The sequence below is a fragment of the Solanum stenotomum genome, chromosome 3 (assembly GCF_019186545.1).
Source record: "Solanum stenotomum isolate F172 chromosome 3, ASM1918654v1, whole genome shotgun sequence".
Lineage (NCBI taxonomy): Eukaryota > Viridiplantae > Streptophyta > Magnoliopsida > Solanales > Solanaceae > Solanum > Solanum stenotomum.
Genome location: NC_064284.1, coordinates 19,248,490 through 19,264,776, shown reverse-complemented (window position 1 = coordinate 19,264,776; position 16,287 = coordinate 19,248,490). Strand labels below are relative to the sequence as shown.

Genomic DNA, 16,287 nt, shown 5'->3' with positions numbered 1-16,287 from the left:
TAATGCAGGAAACGTCTTTCGAATTATGACATACTTGAAGTTTGACTCAGTTAAGACACAGCAGAAGTCACAAGGTCAAATTGTTGATAAGAAATGTGCTGTCATCTCTGATCTTGTTTAATCAGCAATATTTTCAGTTCATTGTTTACTGTACAACAAACCCCAACCTCCTGTCCACAAAGGGGGAAGAGGAGGAAGATAAAGGGCCCTAATCCTATTTAATTTCCACGCTTGCTTCTTTTGTTCTCTCTTCTATGGGACAGCATAAATATACAAGTTTGGTACCACAAATGTCATGTTGAAGGATCAGCTATACATTGAATCACTTGAAGCTAGTCTCCCCTTTCACGGCTCGCATTCGGTCATCAAATCTGATCTAAGGCACTCAACACTTTACAAACTGCTTCACTGTCCACAGATGCTACAATGAAAGTCAAAAGATTCACTGGGAAGTAAGCTTCATCTTTGTAACACTAGACCCAAGGGAGGACGGAGGTAATAAGATCAGCTGGTTGATCTCGACAATGGATAAAGTTCTGCTCAAGAAGATGCTATTTTATTTCCTAGTTTTTCCCCCGGTGGATCCTTATTGTGCAAATCAGCTTTCCTTCAAAGTTACCAACATACACTGATAGTAACTGGAAAGTCTCCCATGAATGTTGTATCTGACAGAGAAAAAATCATGCTTCACCTGTCCGTTCGAAAGGAGGACAAGGGTTTAGATCTAGTGAAGGAACCAATTTCACATGATCCCTTAAGAGTTGCTGAGACACCCGATTGGCCAGCACTGACTGCCCATCATAAAGCTCTCCTCCTGTAGTCCTCCCAAACTGCTTTCCAAGAGAATCATTTTGAGAGGATGCCAATTCCCGGAAAGCATGAGATCCTGATGGTGGCCCTCGTAAAACATCAGGATCCCAGTAAGAAGGACTATTCATGTAAGGACTCTGTGGAAGTGATGCTGCCTCCTGTAAGTAAACTGACTGATTAAGATGATGAAATGGAATAGCACCAGTCCCTCCAGAGAGTGGTGTTGATGAGCCAGACATGGTGATAGGACTTGATATGGGTGAGGGAGACAGCCTCCCGTTTAGGTGTTGAGGTGACCTTGGATTTAAAAGAGGGCTACCGATTGGCGAGACAGGGCATGATATGTTTCTGGTAATGTGGATGTCACTGGAGATCAAAGAAGAATATCAGTGATCATAAAAGATGAGTACTACCTTCATTATTTTCTCTAGTATATTCAGAATTAAAATTTATAGGCAACTGCTTTCTTTTGAAAGCTTCTCAATAAAATTTAGAGAAGTTAAAAAATATAAAATGATCAAGAGAAAAGACCTGCAGTGAAAATTAGATTTTGACACTCTGGATGAGTGGGTTGCAAGTCTTTCTGATTCTGATGTAGGGATATTCCTTGTCTGTCCAATGCCCTGAGATTCATAAAGAACACACCGGTAAGATTAAGCCATGCCACAGAAGTCCAAGATGGAGATTGATAATGTTTACGTCATCGGTCATACTGCAAATTTCACCTGGAGTTACTATTCAATGCATTCCAACATCATGAATTTAATATATACTCTCTCCGTCTCAAATTATCTATCGTAATTTCTAAAAATACTTTTTATCTCAAATTATTTATCATTTTAGAAGTTTAAGATAAAATTAATTTTATCTTTTTTCCATTCCTTAGTAGTAGTTATTCTTAAAGACTTCAGACTCCTCAATAGAGTAAATATTTAATGAAGAGATTATATCTTAAGACAATATATGAGGGTAAAATAGTCAAAAACTCTTCCTAATTGATGTTTTCTTAAGGGGCGTGTAAAAAAGAAAAATGACAGATAATTTGAGATGAAGGGAGTAGTAATTAGTCCCTTTCTTCCCCCTTTCTATAGGGGATGATTAGTCCTATCCTTTTAGATATTCCAACATGGGACTAATGAAGACCGTCTGTTCCAAGGAAGACATGCTCCCTCATACTGGTGCTAGGACAAAGATACGAACATCTAATAATACAACTAACAGTGTGACAGCATTAATATGCAATCACCATTTTATATATCTGCCCATGAGCATCCTCCATCTAAATCTCCTTACAGCTACCGTAAGTTAATTTTCATTTTTTAAAACATAAAAGTTCACTTGCTTCATTTTAAACTCATTGTAAGAAAAACAAGGATTGTATTTTTGTTATTTTGTTTTCTCTTGATGTAAAACTCACTTTTTGTCTTCCAGCCCAAAAATTTGTGCTGATGATTCTTATGAATATTCTGGATTGACATAATCCAGTATATAAGGATCATCAGCACAAAAAAAAAGGTTCACTTGCTTCTGTTTCTCTCTATCTATCTATCCATCTCTTTACACTCAAGAGTGGATCCAGGATTTACACATTATGGGTTTGAGGTCGGGATCCTGTACATAAGTTTAATTATCCAGTAAATAATTACATAGCACGATTCAAAGCTACTGGGTTTGGATGAACCTATAACTTATACATTAGATCCACCCTGCTTACTCTGTGTAATGAATCAAGAAGCTAAAAGCAAGTTAATTTCTCTTCTTCTCTTTTAAAAGTAGAGGTTCACTTATACTTAATTTTCCACAGATGAAGCTTCTTACTATGTTATGAATCAAGAAGCTACCAAGACTAAGCTCACCAATCTCACTTGAGGCTGAATACTATATATAACATCAGGGGCAATCAAATTGCACCTTCAAGGAAAGCAAAGACAAAAAAGAAGGCATTCTAACATGAGAAACATGGATGCTTAAGAAGGCACATACTCAGACATCATCCTACCCTCTTTGCTTTCAATTAAATAGGGGGGGGGGGGAAGAAAAAGATGATGGGAGAAGCATTAGATTTCAAGTTTACTTGACCATCCAAATGAATCTAGCTTGTTAATATCGGAAAAGAAGCAGCTTTTAGACACAGGACAGAACGCAATACAATGGTCAACAAGTAGAAAGTTTCTCACGATCCTTTTTTGTAATGAGCTTATCTTAGTAAATTTCCTTTTTATCTCTTTTTAAGTATTTCTGATAGTTAAAAGACTCATATCCCAAAAAAACTCGCAGTTCCCAAAAAAAACAGATAACAGAAACTACTTAATGAAAAAATATATGTTCATTATTGTAAGAACCCATTCCCAGACCCCACTTGTGGGATCACACTGCGTATGTTGTTGTTTATTGTAAGAACCCATTTTACAATAAGCTACAAACTCCAGTACACAGATTATATAGCACACATCAAACAATATAAGACCTTACCATATTTACATATTCAGTTAAATTATTTCCTTTTCCAGAATGAAACGACCCAATTTTTAGAACTAACCACTCTTTGAGTCGCATGCGACAAGTTCACAGAACTGAATACATATTCCAGTACATTATTACCAACATCTGCATTGGTACTGTGTGAGCTTAAGATATACTTGAACTAATCTTAAAATTATATTAGCACACATCAAACAATAGAAGACCTTACCATATTTACATATTCAGTTAAATTGTTTCCTTTTCCACAAGGAAACGACCCAATTTTTAGAACCAGCCACTCTCTGAGTTGCATGCGACAAGTTAATAGAACTGAATACATATTCCAGTACATTATTACCGACATCTGCATTGGTACTGTATGAGCTTCAAATATACTTGAACTAATCTTAATCAGGAAAGTAACTTAAGAATATATGCCATCAACAGATTTCAAATAAACAAAGCCATTGGATATATGTAACCAATCAGTTAATTTTGCCAAAACTAATTGCTGATTCAGAATCATTTTATGGACACAGAAGAACAAATGTGCCAGTGTACTTTTATCTGTATCATCAGCACAGCCTTCCTGTTTCTGAAAATAAGAAAAATGACTACCAATGTCTTAACAACAGAGAGAAAAGAAGACTAAATTAAACAGAAGTGTACCAGAGATTTAACCCCATTTGCTCCTGCACATGGAGGATCTGCAGGTGCAGGAGAAATATTTGGCTTCTCCAGAGTTGCCACATTTTTCACAAAAGGATGATCCAATAGCTGAGCAGCAGTAGGACGAAGACGGGGCTCACGCTGCAAGCACTTCCTCACAAAATCTTTAGCTTCATCTGAGAGCTGTTCTGGTATAGTTGGGAGCTCTTTACTATTTCCAATCTTAAACATAGCAGCAACCTTTGGGCCAGAAGACATCAAACACCACATATAATAGGTCAGGGGAATGAACTGGCATTGCACAACTTGCTAGCTCAAACTAAATTATGGCAAAACATTAATCTACAGAAAATTTCCAGAAGAAAAAACAGGCAGGAAATGCTCAATTAATGGTCTCTCGACCAAATTACTCACCCCTTCATACTGGCTAAAAGGAGGCTTTGATGTAGCCATTTCTAAGACGGTGCACCCAAGACTCCATATATCAACAGCAAGGTTGCAGCCACTAGAATTCTTTATAACCTGAAACAACAGCAAAGAGGCACTTTGGAGTCGAACTATAACTCTATAAGTAACCAAGGCACATAAAAAACTTTCAAATACTTCCCAAATCAATCCTTACCTCAGGGGCCATCCAGTAAGGACTTCCCTTGAATGATAATGGACATGATTGCCCTGTGATCTGCAAATTTGTGATTGAAAAATTAAAGATATGAGTTTCAGCCTGAAGAGCACACCTACAGAGGGAAAAGTATTCATATGGCACAAGGTTGACAATATCCCAAGTGCATTACTCAAGGGATTGAATTCTGTACTTAACAATTACCACTCCAAAAACAAGGAAAAAGCCAGATGATTAGAGAAAGATATATCCATAATCCATTCCAACAACAGCAGTATTAATTAGATGGAAAAGCAGATCTGGAAGGGGGAAAATCCATACGCTATCTCCAATTGATAATTTCATCCAGCAATCGAGATCATCTAACAATATAACGCCCTTAGAGTCTATGCTTAAGCTTACATGTTTTGCCATTCCAAAGTCTGCTAGCTTTATGCGCCCATTTGGATCAACAAGAATATTTGCTCCTTTAATATCTCTGCAAAAATGCAGAGTTAGACAATCAGGGTATACAGGTTAATACTGCTAAAAGAATGAAACTTAACATAAATTATTCAACCAAAAAAGCAATATTTACCTATGCACTGTGTTTTTAGCATGTAAATATGCAAGCCCTGATAAGATTTGATGAGTATAACTACGGATCGCTGCTTCTCCAAATGCACCATATTCTTGTAAAAGCTTATAAATGGACCCACCAGATACATATTCCAAGTAGATATACAGTTTATCGCCAACCTGATTGAGGTAAACAATTCAGAAGAAATGACAGCTCAAAAACATGACAATTTCAGCAAGCAAAAGTATATGGCTCTCATATAATAAAGTTTATAATCATTCCCCACTTAGATCGGATCTAAAATTTGGAGTGCTACATTTTGACCAATTTCTTTTTATCAAGAATTTTGACCAAATTATTTAATTAAAATCTTAAGATCTTAATTGATAAGGCTGCTAATATCCTTTGAAGCTCACCGTTTCTGTCCCGTAGTACTGAACAATGTTTGGATGCCTTAATCGGCTTAACAATGCAATCTCCTGCAAAATATTTGAACATAAGAGCATACTCAAAAATGAAAACATATGAATATATTATGACTCAGGAACCAACAACTCTAAGCAGTCCACAAACATTAAACCCTATATGATGAACTTACTTGTGCCAACTGCTTTGCACTTTCCTTTGACTTTGCATCATCTGAAAATAATGTAACCTCCTTCATTGCACACATTTCACCGCTATCACTGCAGAATAGACAAGGCCAGGTATTAAACAAATCTTCAGGCTGTCAATCTTTGATTTGCACATGCCAATGGGCACGCGTAAGTAACATGTTGGATTTGTATTTACTTCAAAAGGCCAAGGTCAATGAATATACCTATTAAAACCAACATAAACATGTCCAAATGTGCCTCTTCCCAGCAATTTTCCTTTTTTCCAACGAGAACCAGGGCTAGCAAGGTTCTCAGCTCTACCTGGGCTACGAGGCACCGAGGGAGATGTTGCAACTGAATTGGAATGTGAAAAGGGCGAAGAGTTGGAAATTGTCAAAGGAGGAAGAGGCAAGGGGTGACTTTGTGCTTTTCCATCATCAGGCCAACCAGTCTGCAATTCAGCGGCTCCACCAACAGCCCTAGGATGAATTGGTGTGACAGCGCCACTATGAATTCTCGAGCTAGGTCCCGGACTTGTCATCCTAGGACTAGGAATAGGAGAGTACTCTGGACTTCCTCTACAAGGCTGCCAAAACAGTTGTCCAGACATATCTCCTCCCATTGAATTATGTCCAGAATTCTGACCAGACCCCGGGCTTGAACAATGGCCAGATCCAAGTGAAGGAAGATCTGGATAAGCCCTTCCTGCCCATAGAGTAGAACTAGTAACTTGCTCACTTGCAGCAGCTCTCATAGGACTTCTAGAAGGACTTGACATAGAACTATCGGGAGCACTGCAAAAGGCTCCAGGAGGAGGCACCTGTAGAGTGGTCACATGACTACTTAAAGGTCTTCTCTTAGGAGATACAGAGGAAACATTTCTACTTGGTGAAAGACTAACTGGTCTTGTCGTTTCTTTCAAGCTAATTTGTCCAACTGCAGATTGATCCTTAACAACCAAACTTCAAAACCAACAAGAAAACAGAATTGTGTCAATCAAGGTACTATAATTACTTATCAAAAGAAAGCACCAAATGTTTTAACAAGAAAAAACACAACCCAAAGCAATTAAAGCCGGCCAAGGGAAAAAGCGCCAACTTTTGAAAGAAAAGAATCTATAATGACCAAATTTTCTTCCGAATGACCTTCTACATTAGCTAACCTGGAAGGACTACCAGCAGCAATTCTGCTCCCAGCTTCATAATCAGTTGCAAGTGGACTACGTTGACGTGAATCAATAGGATCATCACTCTCAATAGAGCACTCGCTTGAAATAGATGCAAAGACAAGCTCTCCGTCGGTATCTGCAGGGTCGAGTCTGTGTCTGATGCATGCAGGCTTGGGGAGAGGCAGAAACAAGGATGGCTTTGAGGCCTTCTCTACTCTGGACTTTGCTGATGGACTGATTCCAGAATCCAACCTACCAACATTTGCTGGACGCACACCAGGAAGTGGTAGTGGTTGGGCCATAGGCCTTTCAGCAAAGCTTTGACATCTTGATACATGTTTAGAAGGTGATGACGTTCTTGATTGTGCTTGGGACAAAGAACCCTTCTCAGAAGCAATGTCACTGCTATGCCTTCGAGAAACTCCTGATTTACTGGGAGATTTAACTTCAGCTGGGCTCTTAAACTTGCGATGCAATGTATCAATAAAACTTTCTTTTGTTGGTTTCTTCTTAGCTTCTTTTGATGATTTCCACCATGAAGGCATATTTCCTTGAGCTAAAAATTAGCTAAATCAATAGACAACTTACTACAACATAATTTCCAAATAACCAGCCTTATATTGGACAATAAACCTGCAAGCAGAAAAAGATTAGCATGTTTGAGTTAAGAATTTGGAGATTATAGAATCTTAATCTGTTGCTATAATGCATATGCCAATCCCTCCATTTATTTGAAATTAAAATTTCTAAAGATAAATATCACATATAAATATTCCAACATAGGCATGATGTTGATCCACCCCAGATAAACTATCCACCTCAGTGTCCCNCCCCCCCCCCCCCCGTATGATCAGTGTGGCGGTTAGGCATCCTTAGACAAAATAGTTGTCTTTCAAGATTGATTGTTGTGTGTCAGCACTCAGCACGACCAAGGACATGCTTATAGAGTTACAGATGACAGATTTAGTCAACTAAAGCAGTCGGCTTCATGATACAACCATGGTAACCAATGCTTATGTCAGCTCATCAAAAAAAGAACGTTGAGAGAATCAATTAGAGACCAAGTAGTTAAGACTCTGGACAAGCACGACTAAGATAAGGAGATCAAACCTTTTTTCACCTTCTTATTGATTTGCGTAAACAGATATTTGGTTCCAACAATTTAATTGTCACTTATAAATCACCTGCATAATAAAACAGAAATTCCCACCCTGGTTCTTTATTTATTTATTTTTTACAGATAACTAAGCAATTTTACAAGAAACTTCCAAGCAAACCAATTAAACGCTAATCAGCCATGAACATGAAGTTAACCCATGCTCTAGTTCAAGGAAATAACTCCCTTCTGACACCAATTTTTGCCCTTTCCGATAAGTCTTTCTGACACCAATCTTGAAACCGTGGAATCAAAATTTATCTTACTTTTTCACCTCTCAAAAATGAGCCCCCTCAACCTGCTTCTACTAATTTATGTTATCCCATTTCAGAGATTAATGGGTCTCCTAATATGAGAGAACCCTCAGCTCATCCAGGATGAAATTCATTTCCAGTACCCAAATCTTCTTCAGAAATCACAGCAAAAAGATAGTACTTTTCATCTCTTGCCATCTCCCCATGTTTGCATCAAACCAATAGATACATAACATGTGTCTTTTACATAAACTCTTATCCATGGTTAATCAATGTTCCAATTTTGCAAGTAGTGTTCCTCTTAGAAGCAAATCAATTTAATTGGGGTGAGTTTTCTCGATTATGCTACTGATCTTTTTAGAGTTGAGTACAGCAATCATCATGATTTTAAAAACTCAAAAAACACAGCCTTTCCACACAGATCTAAAACACAAACAATGCACTTAAACTAGTAAAAAGACAAAAAGCACAGATTAACAAGTATAACAGCCAGAAATTAATTCCTAAAATTGAAAAGAAAGATCACCAAAACCTCACCTCTAAAGTTCTCTGCTGTCACATATCGAACACAAACAGCTCGCTTCAGATTCGGCCTCCTGAATCCAACTCAGGTACTACTAGCTCAAAATGAAACCCTAGAAAAATCTCAGCTTCCCTGTCCCCTCTCCAAGATTTTCCCGAGAGACAGAGAAAGAGAGAAATAGAAAGAGAGACAGAGGTCCAAGAATTCGAATTGGAGAAAGTTAATTTGAAGAGATCGCGTAAGAATGGAGATGGAGTTTTAGAGAGAGAGAGAGGAGTGAGAACAGCAGCTAAGTAAGAGAGAGAAACAGAGTGGAGTGGAAAAGAGGTGTTTCACAATTTAATATTATCCCTAAATTCGGCTCGAATTATTAGTTTCATCCTCAAACTATTAACAATATTAAAAATATTTATTTACTTGACTAATTGAACTTAAGTATACTTTAAATCTTATAACATGAATAGAATACATTCCTAAATTATCACTAAGTTTATAAGTGTTTTCAACACTTGTCGACTTTTATTAAGAGTTGCATGTTTCTACAAGAGCTTGAGACCACTTGTTATGTTATGCGACAGATCAAAAATGTATCAAAAGTATATCTAAGTTTAGTTAATTAAGTAGATAAGTATTTTTAAAATTATCACTAGTTCATAAATAAAACTAATAGTTTACTCCAAGTTTGTATTTTCAATAGTTCTCCTAAGTTATATAAAAAAAATATCTACTATGATAAAATTTCTTTTTAATAGTAATATTTATGATAAATCTTGGAGTAATAGATTTGAGAATCGTAAATAGATTTCAAATTTAATATCTAACCACTACTATTTATTTTCCCAAAATACTAAAGTTGCATTTGAAACAATACAAGGTGAAAATTCTTTTGGCTATAAATATTTTCAATTTTTGAATTATATTTGCTTCATAGTTTTTGCAATAAAATAAGTACTATACTTTTTTGTCAAAGTAAGAAGAAAATAAATCGAGCATTGAAAAGTAACTTTAAAAAGAAAAAATGTGACTTTTTTTTTCCAGAAAATGTCATAGAAGAATATAATGTACATTGACCTTATTTTGAATGAGAATTTTTTTTTTTTTTTTTTTATGACGAGGGAAACTCGCAGCCGCTATCCTTTGGGTGCGCACAGGGTAAAACCCCCGCTCCTATGCAATAGCTCGCAAACCACATAGGAGAGGTAACCCGCACTAGGCAAGTCTGGTGCGACGAGCTCGACCCAGAAGGCAAACCCCTTGCTTTCGCTGGCAAGGGGTTTCGAACTTCAGACCTCCAACATGGAAGTCCCAAGCTCAAACCACTGGGCCAATTTTCGATAAATTTTCGATGTAAAGAAAAATATACAATATAGGATCATAAAAAAAATAAGATACAAAATATATATACCAATAAAAAGTGTAATACAATATCGAAGAATAAAAACTAAGCGATAACCAAAATTATATTTTGCTAAAATATGTTTCACCTAACTCTAATACCAAAACTGTAGTATAATAATGAAAGAATTAAAACAATAAATGATAGTAGTAATTATTACTATGAAGCACGGAAATAAATTTTATAATTATGAAATAATTAAAGTTGGGATTCCATTGTGTGCTCCTTCTTTATTTCTTTATTGTTTCCGTTATCTAATAAACTTATTCCATTGTTGTTGATTTATTTATTATTTATTTATAGACTTTTGTGAAGCGTAATATTTTCTTTGATATGGACAATCTAGAGCACCTTAGTACTTGAAAGTGACACACAAGTAAAATAATTTATTTCTCTTTGTTCATTTATTCATTTTGGAATAATTACATAAATCTCTCCTAAAGTTTAAATATGTAGTATTTGATTATGTGTTTCTATTTTGTATATACTCAAATTTTATTAAACAGTCTCATGTCGTTATTCATTCAACTTCTTCAAATAAATTAAGAAATAAAATGAAACTAAATATTGCAAATAAGAAAATCAAATAAATTATTAAAAAATAAGTGAAAATTGTTATTTGCCCAACCATCAAAATCTAGAAAATTAGTACTAATATATTTGGCCATAAAGAAATTTGCCTTTCGGTTTAATTATAATAATCCCACTTGTCGGGAATAATTGATAAACTAGTAGGGTCCTTTTTCTTTCTAACCTTAAGAATTAAGGCCCCTAAGATGCAAAAGAAAAAAAGAGGCAATTTCTCTTTAAGATATAATAAACTTTTTTTTTGTCAGTATACAAGATATAAAAAAAAATGACAAGAAAAATGCTTAAAATTTCAAGAAAAATATCTTGACAAAGGACATAATGGTGAATCTAAGGAGATACACTTTTGTATTATTATCAATTTTTAATTAAATACGTGATACTTGTAATATTTTTATTTATATATTTTTTTAAAAAATATTAATTAAAAGGAATTATTTAATATTAAGAATAAAGTGGAAAAAATAAGTAACTAATTTTATCCTAAACGTTTAAAATGACCAATATTTCTAATAAAAATATAAATATTTTGAGATGAAAAAAATATTTAAAAAATAAATTCAGCACAGTGTAAATATCTTAAGTCTTAAGTTTTAACATAATAGTTAATAATTTGATATAAATATTAAATTTGCTTAAGTTGTGTTAAATTTAGAGTGCCTATTACACTTTCTCGTTTCATTATAGTATCCTTGTGTCAAAATTACCCTTTAACTTTCATTTTAAGTCCACTTTACCCTCTATTACATTATTCAACCATTTATAACCTCGTTGAACCTAAACTTACTACTCATATTCCTCAATGGAATGAAAAACCCCAAAATTGAGTAAAGTTATTCAATTTCAATTAAAATTACACAATTTTCTCATTTAATCCAAATTCGACCTACTATACTAAATAAACTCATAGCAAATTAAATCTCCAAACACATATCTCCATTTTCCTTAATCTCCTTCATTCATATCTATAACAAAACAAATTAAGTGTTCCCTAAAGAAACGGGACTTCAAATTCCCAGTGTTGTTTCAATCTATCTTTCAAATTGGATTTTATATCACACCAATTGTTCCTTCAATTTCCATATGAGTTTTTCTTTAAGTTGTTGGAGGACTTCTTAATGCTATTTAAGAGAAATCAAAATGGAAATTGAAGAAACATTGGTGTAGTTTATACAACCCAATTTGAAAAACTAGATTGAAGCATCACTATGGATTTGGAACCTAATTTCTCATAAGAACACTAAAACTTGTTTTGTTGTAAAAATGGATGAAAGAGATGAAGAAAATAGGAGATATAGGTTTGAAAATTTAGTTTGTTATGAGTTTGTTTAGTATAGTGGGTCGAGTTCGAGTTAAAAGAGAAAATTGGATAATTTTAATTAAAATTTGATAACCTTACTTGATTTGGTTTTGTTCATTCAATTGAGGAGTACGAGTGATAAGTCTAGAGACGACAAAGTTATAAATGGTCAGATAGTATAACAGAAGGTAAAACTTATTATTAAATGAAAGTTGAGGGGTAAGCTTGACCCTTTCCTTAAATATATTAAGAATATACTTATAAATTATTTCATATGTTTATTTTTATTTGTCTCCTTTTTAAGATATCAAGAAAAGACAATTTATTTATTTTTCTATTTTACCTCAATATTAATTATTTATTTTCTTAAATTATTTATCAAGACTCATGACTATCCATCAATTAATATAAGTATGACATTGTGCCAGAAAAAATATTAATATTAATTATCGTTTCTTAAATGACGTCTAAAGTTTAAAATTGTACCAATAAAAGGAAACGAATAAATATATTTAATGTTTTTGCTAGTTAGAAAATACTTTACATATTGGAAGGATATTTTTAAAAATAATAATAATTAAAATATAAGAAGAATCATAATAACGACATGTCAATTGTTATTATGATTAAGACGTTGTGCTTAAAAAATAAGATGAAATTTTCTTGATGATAATAAAACAATATCAAAATAATTTATCTTAAAATCAAAGTATCTCTTTTTAGAAAAAATAAAATAATTTTGTCACTGAAATAGAATAAAAATAAACAGTAAAAACTTATCGAGTTCATATGTCATGGCAAATCATTGTCTTGAAAGCAACTCTGACTCGATTGGAATGCAAGCGTTATGGTGGATTGCTCTACAAGATTCCATAGTCACTTTGAAACATGTTCCCTCATAGATTTTGACTTGATTAAGATGCAAATCGTTATGACGATCGCTCTCCAAGGTTCTACAATCACTTCAAAAATGTGTGCACTCCGTGATTGAAAGTTTGAAATCTGTATAACAAAAAATTGCTTAGAAAACAATCAAAGAAGAACAAATTTAAAAAAAGAGATAATTTTTCAATGTTTATTTTATTCACAGGTATGTTTATTTTATTCACAGATACGTTTATTTAGGTCAAGGACATACGTTACAAAAAGAAAATTAATGGCGAGATAAATGAAAATTTAAATCAATAGATTAAATAAGTCAACACGGAGAATTGAAGAGACGGTTACAAAATGTAAATATGATGTTATCAATAATTAATTCAAATTTTACACGAGTTTGAATTATAGCAATGTATTCAGACATGTTTTTGGAACAATGTATTTGAACACTTTTTCGGTAGGCTCAAAAATATTTTTTATTTAAAAATCATATTTGGATTATACCTTACATACACAGGGTCAAAGAGACTCGTTTTGCCTTTTTCATTTCTTATAAGAAAATTTGCAGTTCTTACCCTTCGAGTGCACATAAGAACCAACATAGGCTAATTTATGAATTGAGATGATTTTGTTTGTGTAATGTGATTAAAAAAAAAAAAAAAAAAGGTCACTAGTCTTGTATCTAGGGGTAGGATAAACACCAAAAATCAAACTAATTTGATGCTTTGATTTTTCGATTTCGATTTAATATTTCTAAAACTTTGATACTCAGTTGACATCAGTTCTATTCTCAATTTTAGGGTACCAGTTCTTGGGTTTAACTGAAATTTTATAACATAAATTCAAAAAAGTTAAAATACTACACTCGAAACCCGGAATACTTTCAAATCAGCTTACACCCAACCTAAGTCCATTTTCATTCTTGTTTCCTAATATATAGTAGAGCAAACAATACAAATACCGCTAGTTTAGTATCTAATTATCTTGAAATTATATTTCGTATCACATTTACTTCGGTAATTACATATATCTGAGTATCTGACACATTTAGATACATGTATCTCGAATACGTATGAGTTATATTGACTTTCTAGAAAACATGTCATGAGCGTGTCACTCAAATTATGTGTAATTTATTCACATGTACATGGTATACATTAGTTCTCTCATTTATTTCTCTCTACGTATCTGCATTTTCATAATGTATTTATAATGTATCTGATATCATAGATACATGTATCTAATGTGATTCACATAGATACACTAACTCTCTCACACATGGATACACTAACTCTTTCTGAATGTATTTGACATAAAAAAAAAACTATTACTTACTTTTTTTCATTTATGTATTTGACTTAAAATCTGAAAGAGTGGTGTATCTAACTTGAAATCAGTACAAAATAATTAATTAGTAAGATAATATGTAATTATTATTAAAAATTATGAAGTGGATAAGTATTTATGTAACGACATATATCGTCGTCGTTACTGTAAATATCTCTGATAAAGGTATACGAATCTCATATGTCATAAGGTCGAAATCAATCTCTTGTTATGTGAGTGCATAAGCTATAAATTAAGGTTGTATAATTTCTTGTAACGACCCGAGCCGTCGTTATTTAGGAAAAGCAAAACTTCAGGAAAATATTGGGGCCACTGTCCCGCTAGAGCGGCAGTGCCACATCGAGGTAAGTAGCCGCTAGAGCGGGATAGGTGAGGCAGAATGTAAATAACGTGAAGTCTTATTTTCTCCTTCTTCCAAAAACACCTAAAATAGGCTAGGATTACCCTATAAACCCTCCAAAAAACTGTTGCAAGCTTGGGAAGGAAGGACAAAGAGATTTCTAGCGTAAGGAGGTCGATGGATTGCAGATTTTCGGTCAAGATCACCATCTCATCGTCCGAAAAACTAGAACCTGATCTATAATCTCGTGCAACTGCTTGGCGCCCAGGTAGGCTAGATTTATTTAATTAAGTGGTTTCAAATCCGTTATTCACTGCGTGGTATGTTGGAATTGACGGTAAAATTCATGCTTAGGTTTTTGTGCACCGAACAAGGGTTGATTATGCGTATATCCTTAAGTGTTACATTAGACGTAACCTGTAGGAAAAACCCCTATTTTTCGTGAGTTAGGGTTGGGAATAGTTGTTATTTCCTATTTTGTGGGATTGTGTTAACTGGTGTCTGTATGATATGTATGCGTATAAGCGAAGTGTAGCCAAAGTAACGAACCTAATGAATTGATTATGAACAATACATGCCAGGAGCTTGAGCACTTGACTATATGATGTAAGTATTGTAAGTTATGGTTGTGATATCATGTTATGTGATATAAGTTTGATCATGCTTCATTATGATACATGGATGTATGCGAATGGTACATCATTGATCACACTAATCGTAAACGAGGATAGACGGATAATTGAATGTCATGAATCATGACTTGATTGTATGATTATGATAATATACTTATGATTGTGATTGCGGCTTGTTGAATGAATCGGGTGTTGCGTTCTGATACACTAACTGGGATCGGTTGCCACGTACCGACATAAACATTGATACCGATGTCACGATCTAACACACTAACTTGGAACGGGTACCATGTACCAGTACACTAACAATTTGGGTGTGAGTTCCATAAGAGGACCATTGACTTGTCTTATATGTGTAATTGCTCATATTACTGATAATGTGGAATTGGGCATATTTCCTGGAATGATTGGTGGTTTGTACTTTATGTTCTTTTATGTGGGATTTGTGATGTTGTAAGTTATTTGAGATATGTTGAGGTGTAATGAATTGTGAATGGTAGAGTCCCAATTCGGGTTGTAGTATGGTAAAAAAGGAACTAAGAGTCCCGGTGCAATCCTTGTATCTAGAATAAGGTCATGAGTATTATGGTTGGGGAATGGTAACATAAACAGATAGTACACCTCGATGGGTGTAATAGGGGTCCTAAGTTGAATAGAGATGAGGAAAGCGTAAGGGTGTATTGTAAGTGATTGATCGGGTTGGTAGTGCTATATCTGGAATGTCCTTAAGGGATTAATTGATTAAGTGCAATCATGAACGAAGTAAGTAAGGGTTAGAGGTAAGTGAACTAGCATGCTGTTAATATCAAGAATGGTACCAGTAGGCAAAATATAAAGGTGGAGGAGCGATTGGTCTTATTGCATGTTTCGCCAGTTGATTTCTTATATTATGTGGTGGGTATTCAGGTTGACCGATGATGTCTACCAGTACATGTGGTTGTACTGATACTACTCTTGCTATGCCTTTTTGGCATAGTCTGTATGT

At 34.3% G+C, this 16,287-nt stretch overlaps 2 protein-coding genes across 2 annotated transcripts in view; both read right to left on the bottom strand.

The window, feature by feature from the left end:
* The window catches only part of LOC125858189 (60S ribosomal protein L36-2-like), a 163,807-nt gene that overhangs the window by 130,407 nt on the left and 17,113 nt on the right, over positions 1 to 16,287 (bottom strand). The gene's annotated exons all lie outside the window — the stretch shown is intronic.
* LOC125858167 (mitogen-activated protein kinase kinase kinase YODA-like) lies at positions 64 to 9,154 on the bottom strand. The gene is made up of 12 exons (XM_049537855.1): positions 8,835 to 9,154; positions 6,882 to 7,520; positions 5,944 to 6,681; positions 5,722 to 5,809; positions 5,540 to 5,602; positions 5,142 to 5,302; positions 4,967 to 5,042; positions 4,565 to 4,624; positions 4,357 to 4,464; positions 3,943 to 4,182; positions 1,342 to 1,433; positions 64 to 1,176 (listed from the first exon to the last, which is right to left on the bottom strand). Exons 2-12 carry the CDS (start codon positions 7,430 to 7,432, stop codon positions 681 to 683), a joined length of 2,673 nt encoding a protein of 890 aa, XP_049393812.1. The 5' UTR covers positions 7,433 to 7,520; positions 8,835 to 9,154; the 3' UTR covers positions 64 to 680.